The following is a 15,897-nucleotide window of genomic DNA, read 5'->3' as shown; positions in this document are numbered from 1 at the left end:
GCTTGTGTGGAAATCTGCTTTGCTAAGGTGAATCTATTATTTTTTTGTCAAAATTTAATTTCACCCAGGGCAGTTATTGTTAGCAGAGCTTTCTAATTATTTTTAATAGCCAAGCTTACATATGCTTGAATCCTTGCAGCAGTTTAGCCTAATATATTCATGCAAAAGCATGAAGAAAGCTTTTCTTCTGTTTGTTCTCCTGTTCCCCCTAATCCCCATTCCTCTCTCCTCTGCCTTGCTGTCCTTCTCATCACTGGGAAAAAGCAGTGCCTGGGAAATCAGCAGTGAAACCCTGGGCCAGGATCCCAGGCATGAGGACACCCATGTGCTCAGCCAAAGGGACTCTGCCATCCTGCAGGCTTTGGCAATGCCAGGCTTGCTGCCCTTCCCAAGGGCACAGGGACACACCTGGATTTGGGAGCAGGGCGGGAGAACGGGAGCTTCTGTTGGGTCTAACTGTGCTCTGGGTGTGTTATGTGAAGGTCTGCTATTCCAGAGAGACTTTTATGAGGTAACTCAAATAGTTACACATGAATTGTGCTGCAAGCAATCACATCATCAGCATAACCACCCTGTTCTCCTGGTGCTGGACCTGCAATATTGAGGGGAACACATCCCACACCTGTATCAGAACTTACTGCTTAGAGAAACACCTGAGATCCTGTTCCTGGATAAGCCTGTTCAGCCCCTACTGCTCTAAAGGGAGACAGATGATTCCAGTCGAGGAGGCAGAATAGACCTGGGCTCTGTTATCAGGGCACAGGGAGCTGAACTAATACTGAGAAGCTTTTGATTTACTCTGATTTTTGCAGTGAGGGTTAGTATTGTGAGCATTGCAGGCTGCATGCAAATGAAGGTGATGTTACCTGACTCTGCCTCGGCTGCTGGATTGAGGTTTGACAAGAGTCTTTGGTATGCCTTGTGTCAATCTGTTGTAGTTTAAGTGAGATTTCTCCCCCCACTTTGTTTTCCCTTTGATGCGATTTTGCAACACTTCTTGTACTCCTAAAAGGGCCTTTTGGTGTCTTTGAAAGTTTCTTAATGCAGCATCTCTCTGGACAGAGTAAATGAAGATTAAACTTAGGCAGATATCAAGAGAAAACAAGCAAATGTCTTTGCAGAATCAAAATGCAAGGGCAGCAGTGGAGGAGCTCCCAGACTTGTGTCTTTTGTCTGATAAACCAGAACACCTGAACAAACCTTTTCCTGAAGCTGGGGCTGGCTGGTCTCTCTAGGCTGGGAATCTCTGATGTTAACTCAGTTACTTGTTTGTATAAAACACACAGGGACCCCAACAACTGTGGGACAGCAGGACACTGGGCATTCAGCAAAACCACCTCCAGCTCTGCCATGCACCCAGCACTGACTGGCCTTTCTCCACCTGACTTTGCTAATGACACCTCGTAGCCTGTTCATTTCCATATTTTTCTTCCCAATCAGTGGAATGGACTCTACAAAAGCTGTATTATCAGTCTTCATTGTGCCCAGGTTTGTTATAACTGTGAATTAATAGACTTTATCTTTGCATAAGTTAGAAGGCATCAACCTCTCTTTTCCCTCTTAATTTGCACAGAGGTTGGTTTTAAGTATTCTCTCTATGAAGCTGCTTCTCTTATTTTCTGTCTCTGCTTGGGTTTCAGTCTGTTTTAAGTCTCAACATTCCTGATATGTTTCTTCATTATGAGTTCAGAGGAGGATGCTATGAACAGAGGAGGAGTGTGTTCCTGTGAACCAGAACTCTCAGCAAGCTGGTTTTGTAGGTGCAAGTGTCCTCATTGTGGGTGCAAGTGTCCTCATTGGAAGTTCTGGAGAGCAGCACAGCCCAGCAAATCATCTGAGCAATCTCCTTTCACGTCTAAATTGAGGAATACAGCAGAGTGCTCTTGCAGCTTAAAACCACCTTCCTCCAGATTGTAATGCTGTTTGCCTTTTCTGTAAAACTCTTTATAAGCTCGTCAGTGTTGTATAACAAATGGTTAAGTGTGTTTTGAGCCCTGAGCAATCTCTGCCTCAGCTGGTTCTGTACATGGTGCTTCTGCATAGGAAGGGTGATGGAGAAGAACAGCCATTCACGAGTAGCTCCACACATGGATATTGTGGCAGGGCAGCACAGGAGCCTGTGCTGTGTCTGTGGCCAAAGGTGTTCAGGGCTTGGGTTCTGCTTGGGCACAGGTGTGTGTCCAGCTGCCCCCACTGCAGCAGGTAAAGGGACATGCCACTGGTCCCCAGCAGTGCCAGCGTGAGGAACAAACTTCTGGCATGGGCTGGTGATGTATAAACCTGTGGACATGGTGTGGACTGTCATATTTGCACCTATATAATGTTGGTTTGTTCCCTCCTGGTCACGAGAAGCACTGGGCTCAAGGGTTGCCCTGCTCTGTTGGGCCCTCGTCAGACACATCTGTAACTGATTCTGCCTCTTGTCTCTTCTCTGTCCTGAACAGATGAAATCCTCCGACATCGACCAGGAATTGTTCACTGAGAGCTACTGCAAGGTGTGCAGTGCTCAGCTGATCTCCGAGTCGCAGCGCGTGGCCCATTACGAGGTAGGATGTTCTTGTCTGTGGTAGGATGTTCTCGTCTGTGGTAGGATGTTCTTGTCTGTGGTAGGATGTTCTCGTCTGTGGCTGTGCTGTCGCAGTTCCTCTGGAAAACTCGGCATTCCAAGAACTGCTTCTACTGGTGGAGTCTCACTCTGTCAGTGAAGCCACTGCAGCCGTGTCTGCTGCATGTCTGGCTTTTTCTTCTGTCTGAATTTGCCAAGTCAGGCTGCCTTTTAGACAGAACTGAAGGAAACACTGTTAGCAAGGAGGGCAATTAAGAGTGCAGCAAAACGAGCTCAGGTTGTATTAAATTTGCTGCACTGTGCCTTGCTGAGTGGGAATCACTGATTGTGCAGAGAATAGATTAGTATTTGGGAATGTATTTAAGCACCTAAGAGGAAGCAAGCAATGAACAATTAGAAAGTGTGGATTATTAGTGACATGTTGCAACAGCAATTAACAGCACTGCATATCTTCAAACCAAACTTAAATACATTCCTATTAAGTAAGGAGGAAATTATTGAGGGATATGCTGATGTAAAATCCTTCAGGAAAGGAAACCCACTGTCTTTCTGTGTGTCAGCACCTGCTCCCTGCACTGTGGGGAACGTGCTCCAAGCAAGTCTGCAGCAGCCTGGGGTGGATCTTGCCATGGTGAGCTCTCAGTGTTCACCCAGTGGGAGAACAGATTTTCAGGTCCAAATGCAGGGAAGGTGCAGGGTCTCAGTTTATGGCTGTGCACAAGGGGTCAGATCACAGTCCATCACCCCTTGCATGGTATGAACTACACAGGGACTGTCCTCCCCCAGGGATGTCAGCCTGAGGAGGGATGTGTCACATGGTCCAGCCTCTCCTGGAGGACTCCAGGAGAAGTGATCCATGTTTACATCATTTATATTGCATAGTGTGTGTGTACAGAATAAACCATATTAACTTTGTATATTTGTCACATATAATATAGAGATAATACAGATATTTAGATAATATGAAATTATTCAGTTAAATTTGGTGGACTTGGAAGTCTCCAGCCTAAACAATTCTGTGGTTCTGTGTGAAGAGTGGAGGATGAGGGACCTGTGCACTCAGAGGAGCTGTATTTTGTGCCTGCTTTTGGGTACACAGTGTCTATAGTGTTCCAACAGACACAGAGCTTGTGCCCAGGGACCTGGAAGATGAAGTTTCCCCAAACATTTGCTCTGACTCGAGTGTTTTGTAATAGATATACAGTGGAGACATTTGTGTGGCCAGTGCAGACACACAAGGAGCTGAATGTACGTGATCCGAGGATGTTGTGCTGCATTAATTAACAATGGGAACAAGAATGCACGTTTCCTTGTAAGGCACTTTACATGTCTGTTTGGGTGACTTTCTTAAGAGCTCTGCTGTAACTGCTTCTCTGGCTGCCCTTGGTGTGCAGCAGAGATCCCTGGCAGCTCCTGGGAAGTCGAAGGCTGAAGTTTTAGGGACACCTTTCAGGTCTTGATCCTGGGCACTGTGGGTGCAGAATTTCGCCTACAGGAGGCAGGAGCAGTGCCTGGTGAGCCACAGGGTGCTCAGCCAATCTCTTCTCCTCTGCTCCTGTCACTGTAGGTATGAGCTGAATCATTAATTCATAGCAGATGTTTTTGAAATGTGGAAAACAAGACGGTTTTCTGTTGTATATTTTAGTGCGAGGTGTTGTGCTCGTTTGTCATCCCCTGTGAAATCCCAGCAGACGCTGCAGACGTTTGGCACAGTAATGTCATTCCCAAATCGTGCCTGTGGATTGCATAACACGGAGCAGAGGGATGGAGGGAGTGAACTGGGGAGGTTGCTCAGGTGGCCCTGGGGCTGGGGGTGCCCCTGCCCCGTGGCTGTGCCACACTTTGCCTTGGCCTTGCAGCAGCTGCTGCTCTTGATGGAGAAGTTCATCCCTTTGGGGCGTCTGTTCTGGTCACCACTCTGGAGTGTGACAGGGAAAAAATCCAGAGGTTTTCCAGGGAGGTGGAGCTGGGTGCTCCATCCTGCTGCCTGAGGCTGCCAGGCCTTGCTGCAGGCCATTAGTTAATAGCAGGAATGTAAAATTCACTGTTTCTTCCTAATTGACAAAGTAGCTGCTCACAATTTTCATCCCTTTTTTTTCCCCCTCCTTCTTAATTTTAAAAAGTTATATAATTAAAACCCGATTCTTTTCATAGTGGAAATATCAGCTTCAGAAGACTTATATTTCCTGCAAATCCCTTTTCAGGAGCCCCAGGGTGGACACCCTGGCTGCCCACAGGCACTGCTGTCTCTCAGTGTCTGTGGAGCTGGGGATGCTGGGCTTTGTTTTGGTCAGCATTGCCCTTACCCTTCTTGAGTCAGAGCCTGGAGAGAAAGGGGATTGATCCACTGCCTCGCTAGCGCAGTTGAGTGAGCTCTGCAGCTCCTGTGCCAGGGACTGGAATCTTGGCTCTCTGTGCATGCAAAATAAGACATTTCTCTGTAAGAAAATAGAGGGAAACAGCCTATGAAAGGGGGATGTTTTTATCTTGCCAAACAGAAATAGTCAATTCCAATCACTGTCTTGTCTCCTTCTCCAAATCACCAACCAATGACTCTTCTCTTCTTCTGCGCTACTTTGCCAGGAATAAAAAATAATTTTATGTCAGTCACACAATATTAAGCGATATTATTTCCAAGGGCAAGTGTAGTGGAAAAATGACAAAAGGATCAGAGTGTTTGCAGCATATTTTAGCTTCCAACTTGACATACAGCAAATTCTGCCCTTATTTCATGTGCTTTGTGTAGCTGCATTTCTGGCTTTGTCTGATGCATCTGCTGTGCCCTGGCTCTCCTTCCCATGTGGGTGAAACTGCCAGGTCCTGCCCTCCTCTCCAGGGTTCACCCCAGGACAGAGCTGAGCCCAGTAGCTGCCTTGGGATGTTGGCTTGTAATGGCATTCCCAAAGGAGGAAGCACTTTAATGAGCCCTGTGCACACTGCAGTGCTGAGGGTCCCAGGGGGTTGGTGCCAGACAGCTTTTGTCTCACTCGTTGGTGTCGATGCCCAAAAGAGTGTGCACTTGAACACTTTAATTGTTAAAGCAAGTGATTATCTTAATTTGTCCCTTGAAGTATCAGAAAACTCCCTTCCCTGGAATAAAGCATCCAAGTGTGGATGCCTGAGACAGCCCCTTCTGGGAGACTCTCTGTGCTGCAGTGACGTGCCAAGAGTCCCTTGGGTGCCCTGGTTCCCCTTTCCTCCTGGGGAGGGACAAAAGGGAATGGGAGCAGAGAAAGGCAGGGTGATGCCATTGCCAGGTGGCCAGACATGGGGTGATGGCCAGTGCAGAGAGTGAATTTCACTCTGCTTCATGTCCCACTGTCGATGTGCTGTGCTTGCTGCAATAACACTGAAAGTCTGTGCCCCAGACTTGAGTTCTTTCTTTTCTGTGTCTCTGCATCTCGTCTCCCTCTGGAGCCAGAAGCCTCTTTGCTGTTGGATTCTCTCAGGATCACCTGTAAATTAACACTTCCTTTCAGCTCTGTCTTTGAGAGGTTGTATCAATCACTTTGGTGAGCTGCTCTGTAAGTTAAAAAGCTAAAAAAAATAAAAATAGAAAGAGCTAAGGTTTCTTAGTTAGCTCTGAGTCCTCATCTCTGTGTAGAAGTGTTCACAGCCATTAGGAAGATGTTTCCATTTATTTTCATGTTTGCTCTTGAAAATCCTGCAGGAAAATTGCCTCATATGCAAAGTTGCTCTCAGATTTCACCCTGAGCTGCACATTCATCACCACATTTGCTCCTCAAGCTGCTATAATGCTTTTCTCCATTGTAATCTTTATTGCTTCAGGTGTTCAGATGGTACTTTGCTTTTCCATTTAAAATGAAGGAAGGTGCTGGGTCTGGAGGAAGAGCAGCCCAAGAAGGTGCAGTGCAATTGTCAGCTCACCCCCTGAGAGGAGGGAATGATGCCTGAATGCTCTCAGTGGAGCAGCAGGGGAGGGCAGAGGCAAAGCATATTAAAATTCAAATGCAGAGGAAGCTGGGAAGAACAAATAAAGTGCCATGCCCTTTGGCTCCTCTCCGGAGCTGAGTGCTCCTTGGAATTTCCCACTCTGTCTCCGGAGCGGAGCAGGGGAGCGATATCGACAGGCTCATCAATACTCCTTGTCTGCGTGGGCAGGAGCAGGGCTGGGGTTAATCTGCTTCCAGTTGGGCTGTCCTTGGCTGGAAACGGCATGAAGCGATGGCTTGTCTGAAGGAATAATAAACATTGTTTACTATTGGCACATTAGTGCCTTAAGGATCAAGATGTGTGTGCTCAGAAAGGCAATCCTGTGTCTGAAATATTAATGCGCTGCAAGAGCACATACTCTATTTAACAAAATAAATGCTGTGCTAGAAAGCAAGGAACTGGAATGTTCTGTTTCTGCTCCCAGCTCCCTGTGTGAGATGCTGCAGGCACTTCCAGGATGGAGGAGTGGAAAGGATGTGCTTTAGCTGGAAATAAAGGCTGCACAGGGCTCTCGTGTGTCGGGGCTCTGCTGATGTCAGGGATCATGGAAGGGAAGGTGACATTTGCTGGCCAGGATCTCTCTCCTGTGTTCTGCCACTGCTGCTGCTCACCTGTCACATTGTGTCTTGCTTTGGTGGCTGTAACATGTAAATCCTTCAGAGGATGAAGGTGGAAGGGACATCCTACCTGTTGTTCCTACATCCTTCCCTACCACTGCTGGAATCTGCTCTGCCATGGTGTCCATGGGTTTTGGTGGCTCAGACATTACTGTTATCCTTCAGGCTGGGCTGGTGTTTGGTAGAAGAACCTTGGCTTGAGGAGAAAAAGCTACTGAGGGCATGTTTGTGTTGCAGAGGTGCTGAAGGTGCTGCTGTTCTTTGTGTGTGCAGATTCCTTGGCACCCAGTTCATGTTGTGGTAACAGCCCCAGTTAAAATATGCTGAGATCAGTGTGGCCACCCACTGTACATGAGAGAGGTGGGTGGGTGCCAGTGTTTGAGGGCCCAGGGCTCATGCTGCCTGTCCCCTGTGCTGCACACAGGACAGTGGGGACACACAGGACAGCAGCAGGTCCTCTGTCACATCTGCTGCAGGAACCAGTGGAGATGGGATGGGACTTTACAAGGCTCCCTGTTACTGCTCTGTTGTCAACATTTATGGCTGAACATTACTTTTAATGCACTCCCAGTGTCAAAATGTATTGCTAAACAGCAGCAACAGCAGAGCAGATGAAGCCCTGAGCTGAGCACAGCGTCCTTCCAGCTGCCTCTGTGCAGAGATCTGTTGCTCGCTAAAAATAGCTGAAGTTCAAAGGTCCTTACAGAGCAGTAGTAAAGCAGGCTGGGAATGGGATGCCAGTGTTAGCAGCAATGGAGAGGCACAAGGGATGTCACATTAAGCCTGTATGGAGTGAAAGCAATGAAAGGTTGCTTTGCTACCCAGGAGGAGCTTGTGCTGGCCAGTGCCCCCAGGAGAAGTCCTGCAGCTCTTGCCTTTCCACAGCATTCCCTTCCTGATCCTCCTGCACAGGAGGGCACCTCTTTGTTCCAGGTATTCACTCTTGCTGTCTTTAAAACATTAAACTTGCCACCCGTGTTTGGGTGGGGGTTCCAAGTGTTTGAAAGCAGAGTCTCTCGTTCTGCTCGTGTGTTGTGACAGAGCCGCCCCCGTGCTCGGCGCTCCGCAGTGACTGGCACTGACGTGCTGGAGCAGGGATTTGTTTCAGACACTCACACTGGAATGGGAACAACAGCATCACAGCTGGTGCTGCTGCTCTGCAGAGCCAGTGCTGGGCAGCTCCTGAGCACCAGAGATACTGAGTTTGTGTTCACTCTTGTTGCCCACCTGGTACTGGGGTGGTGGGGCTGTACCAGCAGTGAAGTTCCCCCACACCTCAAACATTGGTACTCAATGCTTGGCCTAAGCTGAGGAGCCTGAGCTGCAGCTGCAGACAAGCAGGAAGGGTTTAGTTTGCTCTGTGGAGCACATTTAAGTTCCCAGCCTACTCACTCTGTCCCTGTGTCACCTTTCCCTTGGCATGTTCATAGAATCATAGATTGGATTGGGTTGGAAGGGACCTTTAAAGGTCTAGTGCAACCCTTGCCAAGGGCAGGGACACCTTCATTTCAATCAGGTTGCTCAGGGGGTTGCACTGCCTGGAAAAATCCCTCAACACTGATGGGGAAGTAAATGCATGGTTGTGTTTGTGTAGATGTAAGATCCACTGCAGAAGGAACATGAGGGAGTGATGTGGGAAGGGGCTTCTGGTAGGTCTGGGGAGGAGCAGATCCTGTGGTGACCCTGGGTGTTGGGGGACAGGTTGGTGGGTGCCAGGACCGTGTGAGCCACGTTCTGAGCCCAGCTGCTCCTGCCATGTTGTTCCAGCAACAGCATCTAAGTAGTTATTTCCTCTCTGCAGGGTCCCCAGCAGTGTGTTGGACATGAAATACTTTACAGTCAAAATCAATATAGGAGGTAAAGTTAAAGATCACAGCTGCAGTGGTGATTCCTGAGACTGAAAATTCAGGCTCAGGATCCACACTTGGAGTCAGCCTGGGAAGCCAGGAGGAATGATCACAGATGTGGGGAAGATGAAGGGAGCTAGTGGTTGCTTGGCTGAATAGATCATCAGTAATTGCCTTTGCATGTAAACAAATTCATGCCCAAACCAGTAATGTTCCTCTCTGTGGCTTTGAAGCAGCTGGTTTGTTGGGAGTGAAAATTCAGCTGTGGACACGTATCTGTGTGCCCAGGAAGGCACAAGAATGAGCAGGTGCTTTTTAAAAAATTAACTCATGGAGGTAAAAGGGGAAGTTGATAGAAATGACCATAAATTATAAATGAGGCTTTGCAAAAATTACAAAGGAAGAAAAGGGACATTGACAACCAGCAGTGTCTGGAATAACAGCAGGAGTTTGGCTCTGGGTGGACGACAAGGATCTTGACAGGGTTTGCTGGTCGCGTGGGTAGGAGAGGCAGAAAAGGGAAGGAGTTTGCTGAAAATACTTCTGCCCTCTATTTAAAAATTGCAGAGGATGTTGTTATATCACAGAGGGAGGAATAGATTGGTTCTGTTCCAGTAGAAATTTGGAAGTTAGGCAGCGATTATGAAATCCAGGGTAGTGTTGTTTGAGTTGGCAGGTCCAGTAATTCACAAGCAAGTGTATGGAATGCACTGGCCACGCTCTCAGCACCATCAGGGCTGACTCTCCATGGGCTTGGAAAGTGGAGGAAGGTTCCAGGAGAACATGAGTGCAGAGCCAGGCACAGCAGCACTGGGGGACCCGCACTGGGAGCTGGAGCCCTCCAGCTTGGCACAGCTCCTGGGCACAGCAGGCTCCATGAAAGGGGCTGAAGGATGATGTAATTGGGTTTCTGCACAACGTTTGGAGAACTGGGCCAGCCAAAATAACTTTCTCTCTTTTGATGAGATTACAAGTAGGGCCAATACAGATAATAAACTTGGTGTAATCACGTGACTGCATGTTGCATGGCAATTTAATTAAGAAACTGCCAGCACACAAAGAAATCAACAGTGTACACTAAAAGGATTAAAACCCAACCCAGGGGCTTCTGAAAAAGAATTTTTGATGAACTAAGAGAAGCTGCGGCCATTTGGGCTTCCAGGGTGGTTCCTTCCTTCCTCTCCCACTCATGTCTCTGCTGGTGCTCAGTGTGGCCACCTGTGCCCCAGTGCTGGGGTCCCTCTGGCTGGAGGAGAGGGCACAGAGAGAGAGCAGGAGGGAAAGGGCAGACTAACCCAAACCACAGAGCTTCCAGCACAGGAGAGGGCGAGGATTGATTAAGTGTTCTGTGGAGAACAGGAACATGAGATCAGATGCCAGCACAGCACGAGGGAAGGTGCAGAGATGGTTGATTTGCACCTGGTGAGGGCGGATGGGAAGGAGTCCCTCACAAGGTGGTGAACTGTTTTAGACTGTCTGGACAGCTGGAATCAGTGGTGCAGAGTGGGAGCAGATCTGGGGCTGTGGTGAGGTGCTGAGCTCGTGTGGCTGAGGGGTCTCCTCTCCCAGACCCCTGGGCAAACACAGGGATGGGGGATCCATGTGTGTCTGTGCAGCCTGGCAAGCCCGGGAGGGGAGAGGTGTCAGTCCTCCCCAGAGCTGTTGATCTGCAGAGCAGGGATGAGCAGCTCCTCATCATCCGGGGCAGGCAGGGCTGTGCATCCCAAACCAGCCCCTCCAGCTGCCCCTGCTCCCACTGAGACCTCACTGCCTGCTCTCGCCACTTGCTCCAGGCAGAGTGTGCTGCAAAACCTGATTTATGCAAAATCAAATTGCATTTCATAGCACAGTTTAGCTCTGCTTTGGCATTTTATGTTTTAGAGTTGAATTGCCAGACCTCTGCTGTCTCTGCCACGATCCTTTGTATTGGAGTAGATTTGATAGAGAGAGAAATGATCCATTTATTTACTTTTATTGATGAGCCTTAGAGTAGCACACGAGCTTGCAATGCAGAATTCTGCAGCAGCCGTGTGAAAACCAGCTCTCTCTCAGCTCCCTGCGTGGCCAGGGCTGGTTTTCAAGCCTACAGTATTAAGCCAGACTTCATGCCTTTGAAAGGTGCTGTTCCCACTAGAGACAGGGAAATGAAGTGAAAATGCCTTTGGTGTAACACTCTGTAGAGCTACAAAAGAAATATTCACAGGCACAGAAACACCCTCGTTGCACCCAAGATGAGTTGTGGTGGCTGTTGGAGGTGCCTGCACAGACACTGTGCTGCTTCCAAACTGTGGATGTGGCAGGGGTTGTGTTTTCCAAGGCTCGTGCATGTGGTGAGGTGGCTCAGTGTGGGAGCTGGAGGTGCCCTGATCCCAGTTTGTCCTGGTTTCCTGGCTCCTGCTCACGGTTCTTCCTTTGGCCCCACTGTGTGTCTGGCACTTGCCCTCCTCGTGCCTTGGAGCTGCAGATTTTCAGTTGCTTTGTGGAGGGAGAGGAAAACCCTCCGGGCTGTTTGTGAGCAGCACACTCAGAATAATCACAGTGGTCCTGCCGTGCTCCTGCTGGGGTGTTGGGATGATAAATACACATGTAAATGTAGAAAATACCAGAGATAAAATGGATGACAAATGGTCTGTGCTTCCTCCCTCCGCAGAGGGAAGGAGATGCTCACCACGTACATGCAGAGGCCAGGGAGGATTTTAAGCTCTGCTTTTATAACTGTAGGATAATAAGGCTGCATAAGGAGCTGTGGGGTTTTAGATTATGCCAAACATAAGTTATTTCCTTACCCTGGCTTTTATAAATCCAAACAAATGCGTAAGTAAAGGTGAGAGATGTTTTACACAAGGCTGAAGCTTTGCTGCATTTTCACGCCGACGTTTGGGCATCATTTATGGCCCAGCTGAGCGCCATGGAGCAGAACCATAACAATGACTCCTCTGAACATCTTGCCTTTGCAGTTTACACACACCCAGCAACCCCCCCTGCCAAGTTTGTACCCTCTAAACCGAGCAGGCTCTGTGTGTGTGGGCATCGTGAGGCACTGGATGAACTCAGCAAGGGAAGAGCCTCGTGATGGGGGGAGGCTGACTCGAGGCAGGCTGGCTGCTCTGCCAGGTGTCACTGCTCTGCCAGGTGTCACTGCTCTGCCAGGTGTCCATGCTCAGGGAGGGAATCCAGCTGGAATGCTCTGCCCACATCATCTTTGGGGTGTGTTTGGCTCTCTGTGTGGTGCTTCGGGCAGGAAGCAGGACCGTGGCCAAGCACCAGGAGTGACGTTGCACCTCTGTCCCTGCATTTCAAACATCTATTTTGTCATTCCCTAATTACACTGGTGCTGTCTGGGCTGCTCATCTGATGGCTGGAGCTGTGGGGTTTCCTGCACTTAGCTGTGACTGTGGCAGGTCACATTGGCTAAATGCAGCAGGGAGACAAGTTGAGGACAGATCCTTGACGTTATTTATCTTGACTGATCTGCTCTGTGGAAAAAAAAATATTGCATAGTCACATTTCTGCATACAAATACAAATTATAGCTCCCTGCAAATTTAGCTGGAAGTTCATATCACAGGAAAAAGAATGTTCCAGAACACACTAATGATAATTTAATATTTTAAAATTGCAGCTCTGTGATCTGAAGTTATAATATTGCAGTGCTGTTCTGTGGGACAACCAGAAAGTGGAGATTTGGAGGAGGCATTTGCATGGTAGCAGCTGCCCACATGTCTGGACACTGGGTGCAGCTGTTTTTGTGGCTGCAGGTATTCTGTGGCTGCAGGTGTTTTGTGGCTGCAGGGTTTTCCTCCCTGCATCTGCTGGAAGACAAGAGCTGACTGTAAGTCAGGGGTTTGAAGGTTTATGTCTGTGCTCCTGCTGTAGAAGCTTTGAAATCTTCCTCTGCATTTTGCAAGCCCCAAGGATTTGCTTTGGCTGCTGCTGCTGCTGGGATGAGCAGGGAGTCTCCTGTCCCTTCTGACCCTCACCTGCCAGTGAGCTCCAGCCCTGCCCAAGGGCAGTGTGAAAGGTTTTACACCCCTTTTGTATTTTATCATTCTGGAAGCATAGGAGCTGTGGATTTGGCTTGTGTGTGAGCCTCTGACCCCTCACAATGCCATCCTCAGCTCAGTAAACCCATCTTTCCATCTGCCCCGCCATGGAAATGGTCTGGAAACAAATCCTGCCCTTCACTCTCCACCCGATCCCTGCTGTGCCTTGGAGAGGCTGCAGACAGCAGGACTTAAGGATTGGCCAGGGTGGATCATTTCTTCTGCTAATGGCGGGTGCCACACTCATCCCACAGCTCACTTCAGCTGGGTGCAGAGCTCTGTGAAACCTCTGTGGAGTGCAGAGGCTCCTCACCTGGGTCCTTCCCCCTTTTCTTCTCCGGTGTTGGACACATGTCCCCAAGGGGGTGTGAAATCTGACTGCGGGTTGCTTTAGTGAGCACAGCAGCAGAGTCTCTTGCTCCTTGCCACTTCAGTTCTCCTTTTCCTTCTCTTTCTGTTTTCCAGAGTCGGAAGCATGCCAGCAAAGTCCGCCTCTATTACATGCTGCACCCCATCGACGGAGGCTGCCCAGCGAAAAAGCTCCGGTCAGAAAACGTGGGTATAATCCAAGTCCCTGTTTATTCAGCTGCTCTGTGAATCACTGTCTCTGGGCTACAACATTCTCTCTGTTACAGCTGCAGACGATCAGGTGCCCAGAGGTAACATTTAGATGAGCTGAAATGCAAAGTAACTGGAAATAATTTTCAATAAACTACACAAGAATTATGTGCATCAGCAACAGTAATTGCATTTTTAGTTATTGAATGTTGTTTCATAGGAAAAAATATGCTGACAACAAATGCCCAGGGCTTACTCCATTTCAGTGTGATGGCTGAGTTTGCTGGTGAGCACCCAGGGCGGGTGGTGGGAGTGCTGGCTCGTGCCTCCAGGCAAGGGGGCACAGCCACTCTGGGGGGCTGCTGCCAAGGCCTTTGGGGGGGCTGTGTGTGGAGCAGCACTGGGGTCACTTCCAGACCCCTTCCCCCAACTTCCACTGCTCCCGAGGGTCACTTTGCTTGGAGGGGTGGGCTCACCCCTGGGCAGTGTTTGGGGAACAGCGGGGTGTGGCAGTGCCATGTGCTCACGTACAGAGCTGTGTGTCATATCTGGCACTCTGTGCCCTGTGCAGAGCTGCCATAGGCACACCTGGTGTGCTGGTGCCATGTAAGGAGCTGTGTGTGTACACCTGGCATGGGGTGCCATGCCCTCCTGCCAGCAGGATATCAAAGGATGCCAGTGGTGCCACTGCTGTGCTGTGGCTGAAAACCCCCAGGGCAAGCAAGAGGCTCCTGAGAGCAGCCTGAGCCCTCCAAGGGCTCTGCAGTCCTGCTGTTCTGGGAGTCAGTGCAAACAGGGTGCTGGATCTCAAGGCTCCTCACCCAAGTTTGCACACTCTCTGCTGGTTTAAGGGTTGCCCACTGGGTTCCTCAGCTGTGTGCAAGTAAATGAAGGGCAGGAACTGGACCAGCTCACAGCCATTTGTCAGGCAATAAGGAGGCTGAATTTGTAAGAAAAGGATTCATTTGGTTCCTTCCCACATTCTGGGGATGGTGTGAGAGCTGTGGTGAGGTTCCCAGCACACGGCACCCAAACCAGTCCAGTGTGACTGGGGCTGAGTGCTAATGATATTTACTGACATATCTTCTAATTAAAAGGGGAAGCATGCAAATTTTGCCCAAGGAGTCTGAAAGCTCCTTCACACAGTAATTAAAACATGAGTGAGCTTTTTTTCTGTTGCACACAGAGTAATTGCAGATGCAATCTGCCCCTCGACAACAGGATCTCACAGTGATTTTATTGAGTTATTAATGACAGTGTGAAAGGTGCAGTGGGCAGGCACATACAGACTGGGAACATGATCCTCCAAGGGGTTTGATTATGTCTAACAAGGAACCACATACTGCATGTGCACCTCAGCACGGGGATTTGGAGGACAGAGAACCAATCAGTCCTCAAATAAGTTAAAGTTGACCTATTTGCCATTTCTTTTCTGAAAGGCAACATGGAGAAGGAATGTAATTCTGTGTTTGCTGGTGCTTGTGCCAAGGGAAGCCCCAGTGGGGGGTGGATTAATTTGTTCTCATGCTCTAGGTGAATGCTAGGCTAGGCCAGACTTAAATTCTAAAATTATTTGTGTTATAAAAATATAACAGGGAAAATTTGCCAATGTTTACAGCTCAAAGTAATCTTGTTGCTGATCAGATACAATCCAAGCTTTTGCTTTGAGAGAGAGCAGAACTATTTAGGACATCTTTAATGCTGCACAGTAACAGCCCTGCCACATACATGTGTGGCTGAGGTGCCCAATCCCAGCAGTGTCACTGGGCCATGGCACAGCCACTTTAATGAGTATTAGAAATAATCCATGAAAACCAATTAAATTCGTGTAGAAGTATCTGCAGCTTAAAAAGGAATATTAACCTTTCTTTCATCAAAACTGTTACATGGCTCTATCCCTCTGGGTTTGGGTCCTGCTGACCACAGGACTAACACCTTGTCCCTCTGCCAGGTGGCAGCAGGAGGGAGAGGCAGCTGCAGCTGTGGATGCTCCATGCAAAGGGATCAGAAGCAGCATTTGCTTCTTGACCTTTCTCTGAGGCCAGGGGTGGTGTTGGCTGTTGTTTGAGGACTGCAAAAACACCCTGCATTCCCAAAACACCCGTTAGCCCTTTGGAGAGAGAAGTGGGAGGCACTTAATGCAATTAGTGCAATTAGTCTTGCACTGGATAAGGACTCGGTTGTTGTGCTCTTCATTATTTGTTTAATTTTTTGTGGAGGAGGGGGAGAACTTCGTGTCTTGACATTTATTTCTGCTTAACATTTCAGCTGAAAGTAATCTGAGAAGGTGTCAGGGCCCTGCTGAAAATCAGG

General features: G+C 48.7%; 1 protein-coding gene across 2 annotated transcripts in view; it reads left to right on the top strand.

Moving 5' to 3' along the window:
* The window catches only part of ZMAT4 (zinc finger matrin-type 4), a 44,830-nt gene that overhangs the window by 11,849 nt on the left and 17,084 nt on the right, over positions 1–15,897 (top strand). The window contains exons 2-3 of one of the 2 annotated variants that reach the window (XM_071579102.1): positions 2,445–2,546; positions 13,492–13,581. In XM_071579102.1, coding sequence (XP_071435203.1) covers positions 2,445–2,546; positions 13,492–13,581 — 192 coding nt within the window. Of the gene's footprint in view, positions 1–2,444; positions 2,547–13,491; positions 13,582–15,897 lie in introns of those variants that run through there. The other variant, XM_071579103.1, reaches the window with a different exon arrangement.

This window comes from Pithys albifrons, chromosome 29 (genome assembly GCF_047495875.1).
Source record: "Pithys albifrons albifrons isolate INPA30051 chromosome 29, PitAlb_v1, whole genome shotgun sequence".
Lineage (NCBI taxonomy): Eukaryota > Metazoa > Chordata > Aves > Passeriformes > Thamnophilidae > Pithys > Pithys albifrons.
Note: the sequence above shows the minus strand (reverse complement) of the source record. Positions and strands in the feature narration are given on the sequence as shown.